Source organism: Sciurus carolinensis, unplaced genomic scaffold, assembly GCF_902686445.1.
Source record: "Sciurus carolinensis unplaced genomic scaffold, mSciCar1.2, whole genome shotgun sequence".
Taxonomy (NCBI): Eukaryota; Metazoa; Chordata; class Mammalia; order Rodentia; family Sciuridae; genus Sciurus; species Sciurus carolinensis.
In genome coordinates this window covers 84,920-93,871 of record NW_025920172.1, presented here as the reverse complement: position 1 = coordinate 93,871, position 8,952 = coordinate 84,920, and the positions used below count along the sequence as shown (strand labels likewise).

The window sequence follows — 8,952 nt, the reverse complement described above, 5'->3', positions numbered from 1 at the left end:
AGCTGGTTCTTTCAGAATGCCGGATGCTGGAGTGAGTTGTTCATGGACGACTTCACTGGTCCTTCAAAGAAGTTCTGGGAGGCCAGCAATGAGTACAATGTCTGGAATCCCTGTGGTCAGTCTGAGAAAGTTGATGCTTGGACCTGCGGATGTGAGCCTGAAGCTGGAATGCAGACCCCAGAAACTCAGAGATGGAAGTCATGTGCACTGTCTCCCGAGGAGGACTGCTGGCTGTGGAGAGAGCCAGGATATGGGAGAGGCCATGAGGGCAGCAGCAGGCAGCACCACAGGTTTCAGCAAGGCCAATCACTTAGGAGAACACCTCTCTCCTTCATGTGACACTGGAGCCAGAGCTGGAGCCAAAGGACTGGCTTGCCCAGGTGGGTTTTCTTTCCTCTCTTTTCCCCATCCCTTCTCTCTAGGCCCTAGACCTGTTTACTTGATGCCCAAGTGTGGATATATATGACCTGCTTCTGAGTTTTACAGGAGCTACCAGTCAAGTGTTTGCCTTTAGTGAAGTGAGACACTGAAGTTGGCCTTTTGGGAAATGCAGGGAATGGTCACTCCATGATGACTCTGAGAGAAGAACCACATTCACTGTGAGATGGACATGAGCTTTGGGTTCCAAGTTTGGAAGGTTATGGTGTGGATATGAGGTGACTGCCCACAACCTCTGTCTTATTGCTGGTAGTGAAAAGATCAGAATGTGAGCTGCAAACACATCAGTCCATCCTTGTCAGAATGGACTACCTGGGTGGCACCCGTAGGTGGGTAAGGAGTGCCTGGGGACACTGTCACTGTCCCCCAGCCCCCTCTTGGCTTTCTCTCTTATTCCTGCCCACCAAGACCTACACCTGTTGCCTCCACCTGCATTTCACCTTGGGGATTTGTCTCACCTGAGACCCAGCATTATAAAGTTGGATGGACATGTACTGACCCTCTGAAACTATCAGTCAGGATGAAATTTCTTATTCTAGGTGGTTCTTCATGTAGTTTGGTCAGAAGGATGTGTTCATTAAGTTCACTGAACTTGTTGTATTGATGACATCTCAACTAAGCAGTTAAATAGATAAATAGATGGTTGTTAAAATAATGACAGGTGAATGACAGATTACAGAGAGACCTGTGTTTGATTATACACACTCAGACACAAACATATGGAGAGAAGAGAAAGGCAGGTAAGAAATGAAAGTGATAGAAGATAGAAAGATGATAGGCAGGTGATGGATAGAATGAGCTTCTTGCAGGCCATCAGCCAGAGGTCAGCAGCCTTTGGTTGAGGCTCTGGTGTCTGGAGGACCCACAGTTGGAGGACTGTGTGCTTCATAATTGTGGACATGTGTGGACCTGCCACAATGCCTTGGCATCCCAAGAATGGCTGCTGCCACTTTTCCCCATGCGTTGAACCCCTAGATCCCCAAGTCTCCTGCTCACAGAATGGCTGGGTATAGTCCCAGGCCAGGTCTGGCTCAACCTCATCTTCAAGGCCTGAGGATAGAGCTGGGCTCCAGCTCCCATGAGTGTGTGACTTGCCCTTTTCCTGTTCCTGCCTCTGCTGTGGGCCCCCTGCTTTTTCCTAGGTCCATGCTCATGTCCCATGCCTGGTCCCACTCCAGGGGACACGTGTGAGGAGTGAGCAGTGTCCTCTGTGCAGAGACCAGCTGTGCTGTGGGTTTCCAGGTTAGTAGGAGAGTCACAGCAAATTCACTTTGTGGGATGAGCTGAGATGATGCTTATGGTGGGCACCAGAGGCTCTGAGCCTCATCGAAACTGGTATTTGGGTTCATGGTTGTGAGTTGTGAGGAGCTTTGAGCTCCCTACCACCCAGGAACCAGGAGAAGCCCCACTGCCCTGCAGACACCCAGGCTGACTCCAGACACTGCCATGGACCTTGGTAGGAGCAGAGCAGCAGGTCCCTGTGGACCCACTTCCACAAGCAGGATGCTACCTGCCCAGGGAAACCTCAGGCAATGACTGACCAGGGTGTGGAGAGCTCATCAGGGAGAGAACAGGTGGAGATGTGGCCAAGGGAGGAGGCAGGTGGTCAGTCACCAGGAGAACCATGTTGTCAATGGAGGATCCTGATGACAGCTAAGGACACTGTGTGGGAGGCTGAGCAGCAGACACAGGTTTCCATTTCAGGTGTGTGTGTGTGTGTGTGTGTGTGTGTGTGTTTGTGTGTGTGAGATTTCTGAGAAGTCATAGTATGTGTGTGTGTGTGAGGACTCTGGGAGTTCCGTGTATGTGTGTGTGTGTCTGTGTGTGTGTGTTGTGTGTCTGTGTGGACTCTGGGAAGTCCTAATGTGTGTGTACTTGTGTGTGTGTGTGTGAAGTTCCTGGGAGGTGATAATGCATTTGTGTGTGTTTGTGAGATTCCTGGGAGGTGCTAACTCATGTGCGTGAATGTGTGGGTGTGCCTTGGTTCCTGTGAGGTCAAAACGTGTGTATGTGTGTCTGAGGTTTCTGGGGTTCCTAAAGTAGGTGTGTTTGTGTGGTGTGTGCATGTGTGTGAGCTTCCTAAGAAGTTGTAAGGTATGTGTTTTTGTGTGTTTTTTGTGTGTGAAGTTCCTGGGAGGTGCTAATTCATATGTGTGTGTGTGTGTGTGTGTGTGTGTGAGAGAGAGAGAGATAGAAAGAGAGAGAGAGAGAGATAGACATCTCTAGGAGGTTCTACTCTGTGTATGTGTATGTGTGTGTGTTTCTTAGGTTTTTGGGAGGTTCTAATGTATTTGCACACATATGTGTGTGTGTGTGTGTGTGTGTGTGTGTGTATGTCTGAGGTCCCTGGAAGGTTCTAATGCATGCGTGTATGTGTGTGTGTTTGTGTGTGTATCTGAGTTTTCTGGGATGTCCTAAATTGTGTGTGTGAGGTTACTGGGAGTTCCTACATTGTGTATGTGTGTGTTTGGTGTGTGTTCATGTGAAGTGTCTAGGAGGTCCTGTTGTGTATGTGTGTGTGTGTGTGTGTGTATGTGTGTGTGTGTGAGGTATCTGGAAAGTCCTAATATGTGTGTGTGTTTGTCTGTGTGTGTGTGTGTGTGTATGTGTGTGTGTGAGGTCTCTAGAAGTTCCTAATGTGTGTGTGTGTTTGTGTGTGTGTGTGTGTGTGTATATGTGTGTGTGAGGTCTCTGGAAGGTCCTAAATTGTGTGTGTGTGTTTGTGTGTGTGTGTGTGTGTGTGTGTGTGTGTGTGTGTGTGTGTATCTGAGGTCTCTGGGATCCTGGGATCATCTCTGGAAGATGAGGTTGCACAATGGTGAGAGCTTACACCTGCCTGCCCTGGGGAGGTGTGAGTCCAGGTCAGTGTGTAAAGAGCCCCTGGCAGGATCGTGGGTGTGATGGGTCGAGGTGCCTGAGAGCCTGCTGAGCTCCCCCATGTGCATCCTTGTCAGCTGCTCAGAGACTGACTGGCTGGAGCAGGTGGCAGGCCTGGAGCTCAGGTATAGCAATGTGACAACATAGGAGAATCTGCCTTTCAGGGTCTCACCCATCCAGACACACAACACACAAAACACCCAGACACACATAAACACATAAAACAAAAACATCCATGTGCACATGGACACATGGATTCACACAGCTACTGTGCAGCCAGGACTGAGATCTGTGGAGAAGGACATGACTGACCTCATAAGACAACATCAGGGGATGAACTGAGGCAGATAAGAGCCCTCGATGCCCCGTGTTGGAATCAATGGACACCCAGATCAGGTGGAGAGAAACCACTCACTCATCTCCAAGGCTGCTCTGAAGGTGTCACCTGAGCTCCCTGTGTGCTGAGCACCCCCTGCTGGCTCTAGGGACCCTGCAGGGAGGTTTGTGTCTTGGCTCACACTGAGGTCCCCTCACTGTGTCTCTGGCATAGTAATGGGTGGACAGGGAGCTGAGCTGCAGGGAACACTGGTTCTTGGACATGTCTCTGGAGATGGACACTTGGTTCTTGAGGGATGGGCTGTAGTTAATGCTATCATCGTACCATATGCACCCTATCCACACCAGTCCCTTCCCTGGGGGCTAATGTATCCATTGCTATTAGTAACCACTACTTGTGATGGAGTAACCAGACACAACACAGGTGAGAGACAGGGTCTGTGAGAGCTTCATCAGGCCAGGTCCTGACTCCTGCAGTTGCACCTGAACCTGAGGACAAGGAAAGGAGGACCCTGTCAGTCACCTGTCGTCACACCCTCCAATGGACCCAACTCTGACACTGGGGACACTCACCGTGGGGAGCTGTGACCAGGCACAGGAGAAGACCCAGCAGCCTCATCTTCTAGACCACACCTGCCTTCCCCGAGAGCCCAGCCCTGTGTGAGCAGAGAGCTGTGAAATCCCACAGCCCAGAAGGCATTTGAACCCAGAGCAGGAGGAGGAATTTGCATGAGGCTGAGGCCAGGGTGCCTTCTGAGATGTGTCCCTCCCTTGAACTGAAGTGGAACTTTACCTGTGACAGAGAAGCAGTTGGTTTAGGGGGTGCTGGAAGGCTGTCAGAAGACACACTGACTTACTCAGTCTTTATTTTTAGAGACAATGCTAAGGACCATGTCTAGAGACAATGCTAAGGACCATGCCTGGAGACAATGCTAAGGACCATTACTGGAGACAATGCAAGCACCATGCCTGGAGACAAGGCTAAAGACCATGCCTGGAGACAATGCTAAAGACCATGAGTGGAGACAATGCTAAGGACCATGACTAGAGACACTGCTAAAGACCATGCCTGGAGACAATGCTAAAGACCATGCCTGGATACAATGCTAAAGACCATGCTTGGAGACAATGCTAAAGACCATGCCTGGAGACAATGCTAAATACCATGTCTCGAGACAATGCTAAAGACCATGCCTGGAGACAATGCTAAATACCATATCTTGAGACAATGCTAAATACCATGCCTGGAGACAATGCTAAATACCATGCCTGGAGACAATGCTAAATACCATATCTCGAGACAATGCTAAAGACCATGCCTGGACACAATGCTAAAGACCATGCCTGGAGACAATGCTAAGGACCATGCCTGGAGACAGTTCTAAGGACCATGCCTGGAGACAATGAGAATGATGACGTCAGGGCATCTCACGAATGCCAAGAACACACCAAGCTCAAGCTCAAAGGAGGAAAGGTGAAAATTCTCCTGAGAAGAGACCAGTGGGGCAGCTTTCTTAAACAAGGGGACCAAGGAAGTTTTTTAATGTGCTCAGCCTCCCAGACCCTCAGAGGCTGCTGCCGCCAGGGCCCCTGGAGGCTTGGCTAGTGTTCCAGATAGCGGCAGAACTTGGTATCAACCATGTGGTGCTGGTTCTGCACCCTGAGAAATAAACTTGTGGGGATGTGAGGAGGAAGCCGAAGCTGTGTTTCAAACTCCTGAGATTAAAAAACACCAGTAACGTGGGACACTGTCCTGAGAAAACAGCAAGAATTGAGCAGAAACAAGCCAACCAACAGGAAGGACACGTGGGCTGCAAGACACAAGGCCACAGGGGTGGAGCTAAACACCTGACATTGGAGAAAATATCAAGATGCCATGCACCTCAAATACTGGACATCCAACTACGGGAGGTGTTTGCCCAGTTTGATTTCAGTCCTGCTTTGGTTCCATCCCTTCCTTCTATGCCCCTAGATTTGTAAGTGGAAATGTTTACTTGTTTCTTTGTATGTTGGATATTTTTAAATTGCTTTTAATGTTACAGGAGCTCTCAAGGTGAGAATGCCTGAGCTCCAGAGGAATCTGTGGACTTGAACTTTGAGCCATCTCAGCACTGCTGAGACCATGGGGACTCTGGAAAATGGACAAGGTATGATTTCCTTGTGAGATGGTTGTGAGTTTTGGGAGTCAGGAGCAGAACTTTATGGTTTGGATGTGAGCTGTCCACAAATGCTCCCAAGTGAGACAATGCAGGACAGTTCAGAGGAGAAGTGATTGGGTTGTAAGAGTCTTGCCCCAATCAGTGAGTGAATCCCATGTGGGATGAAATGAAGTGGGATGTTGTGACTGGAGGAAATTGGAATTAGGGCTTGACTTTGGGGTGTCTGTTTTGAGTCTGGAGAGTGAAGACTGTGCTTCCTGATCACCCTCATTTGAGCTGCTTCCTTCCACCACCTCTTCTGCCATGATGTTCAGCCTCACCTCGAGGCTCAAGGAATGGAGCAGCCTTCTATGGACTAAGACCTCTGAAATCATGAGGCCTCAAATAAACCTTTCCTCCTGAAAATTTTCTGGTCAGATCCTTCAGTCAGGTCAGTGAAAAAATCTGACTAAAACACTCACAAGTGAAATCGTAGACACAAAGAGAAAAACAACTGAGAGAAATCCCTGGGAACCAGAAGAGGGATCAGGAGGTAGAGAAGGGGATTGAGGGTGAGGTTGAGGGGCAGGAGACGGGAGGGAGGAGGAACGAAACTGACCAGGCTACCCTGTGTACCTGCAGGAGGTGCTTCAGTGAATGTCCCTTAAGTTCTCTAAAGGGCACTAAGGAAAACACACACACACACGCACACACACACACACACACACACACATACACACAAACAAACAAAAACCCATGCAGGAAACCTGTCCCCAACCCCCTCTGCACCTGCTCCTGGCTGACCCTGAGCTCACTGTGTGCTGAGCGCCCCCTGCTGGCCCTGGGCTCCCTGCAGGGAGGTTTGTGTCTGGGCTCACACTGAGGTCCCCTCACTGTGTCTCTGGCACAGTAATAGGTGGCTGTATCCTCGGTTCTCAGGCTGCTCATTTGCAGGTGCAGCGTGTTCTTGGAGTTGTCTCTGGAGATGGTGAACAGGCCCTTCACAGAGTCTGGGTAGTAGGTGCTACCACCATCATAGCTAATTAATGCAACCCACTCCAAACCCTTCCCTGGAGCCTGGCGGACCCAGTTCATGTAGGAGCTACTGAAGGTGAATCCAGAGGCTGCACAGGAGAGTCGCAGGGTCCCTCCAGGCTGCACCAGGCCTCCCCCAGACTCCACCAGCTGCACCTCACACTGCACACCTGCAAACACAGAGGCAGCCTGGTCAGGACACGCACTCATCCACTCTTCTCTCACTCCTGTCCACTCACACACTCAGGATCTCTGTTCTCCATAATCACCTGTGAAAACAGCCACAAGAAAAACCCAGGTGAGCACACAGTCCATGGTGAGCAGCCTGTGTTGAGTCCTGACCACTGAGTGGGATGAGCTGGAGTCCAGGGCTGGGCTCCTGTGCAGAGCTGCAGGGTCAGGGTGGCTGGTTTTCATGAGCAGAGGGAGGCCCTATTTGCATGTCCTCCTGCTCTATAGCAGCTCTGGGTGGAGGCCCAGGCAGAGAAGCCCTGAGAGCAGGTGGGAGTGTCATGGGCAGCCACGTTCCCTTAAGGCTGCTGCTCTGTCACCTCAGCATGTCCTTGTGGTCCCAGAATAGTGAGAGAATTCACATCCTTGTTCAGGTCACCTGGATTCCCCTAGGGCTGGTAGAGTGACTTTCTGGCCTGTCAGGTCCTCTCTGAGATGACCACGTGGGGGAGGAAAGGGTTAACTGCAGGATGGTGGAGGATTTTTATTTCCCAAAACACTTACCTACTCAATGACCACACAAGAGACAGTACCTTATTTGTGAGAGAGGGCCTGTGACAGGTCTGGCCATACCAGCTCTGCCCTCTTCAGAACCACGGAGTCACCCAACTCTGCTTTATTCATAATATGCAGGTAAAAGTGGCAAGAGCAGCAGGAGCTTCTTCTGTGATGGACAAGATAGGGTTGAGTCAGGGGAGCCATGCACTTAGGGGGAAATTCTAGAAGGAGACAGAGAAACACTCCCAGGCAGCTCCACCTACTTCCCAGCAGTTCCTAGAAGACAGGCCTCTGCGTCCTGTGACTCAACCTAGTCAGATTCTGCTAAATAAGGAGGCTCCCCACACTGGCATGCTGAGTCCCCAGTGTGATCCCAGCCCCACTCCGGGCATCCAGTCCAGCTGCCCCTCTCTGCCTCCTGCCTTCCTGCCATGTGGTGGAGCAGCCTCAGGAAGCCCTGGGCAGGAGCAGCACCTTGAGGTCTGCATCCTGGTCTTCAGAACCTGCTGCAGTGCAGCTCTCTCATTGCACATCATCATCCTCTGCAGCTGCTCAGAGCCCCACAGACTGGATCAGCTCACACTGGAGCTGGTGACAGAGGTAGTCACAGTAAACAGCTAAGGATGCAGCCCTGGACTGGGTAAAGTGTCTGTGCCAGGGTGATCTGGGTGCTGGAATCGTCTCTCCAGCAGCAAACCTGGCAGCACCCATGTGGCTGACTCTGCAGGCACACAGGTGCCAATGGTGCCGAGGTAAGTCCTCTTCCATCTGTGTCCAGAGGAAGACCTTGGTGGCCCTGGTGCTCAGCCAGAGCTTTGTCACATGTGCAGCACCTACAAAGAGACCCCTGTGCCATGGCTAGTAGAGCCTGGAAGCAAGGCCCACTATGGACCCACCACTCTAGGTCTACCAGCTGCAGGGCCAGCTAGGAGAGCAGCAGGCAAGAGACTCCAACCTGTGCAGCACAGCCTGGGTAAGCAGAGACATGGGGTGGGACAGCCTGAGGACTGGGGTCAGGACCACTGTCCAGTGTGCACAGCAGGTGGGACCTGGAGGCCAAGGGGTGACCCTTAGTGGTGATGTGGAAAATAAGCTGTCACCAGAGGAGGAATGAACCTTAGCCAAGGAGAATGGCGTCCTGTCCCTCTTGGCCATGAGCATGGACCTGGAGCACATGGACCTAGCTGACCTAAGTCAGGAAGAGGGAGACCATCACCACACCAGCATCGTGTGAGGAAGCTACTGCATCAGCCTCCTGGACAGAGAGAGGACCAGTGGCCCCTGGAGAAGTGGAGGTGCAGGGAGGGTGGTCGTGGAGTGGTGGTGAGGACCAGGTGCAGAGAGGGCCTTGTCCTGTTGCCCTGCAGCTCACATGCACCTGTGGACACAGCCAGGCTGT

At 51.3% G+C, this 8,952-nt stretch overlaps 1 gene segment (V, D, J or C); it reads right to left on the bottom strand.

The window, feature by feature from the left end:
- Positions 1 to 5,253: 5,253 nt before the first annotated feature.
- Positions 5,254 to 7,274, bottom strand: LOC124974724 (immunoglobulin heavy variable 3-23-like). The segment is given in 3 exon segments: positions 5,254 to 5,311; positions 6,568 to 6,994; positions 7,094 to 7,274. Coding segments are annotated over 3 exon segments (633 nt in total).
- Between the last annotated feature and the right edge of the window lie 1,678 nt (positions 7,275 to 8,952).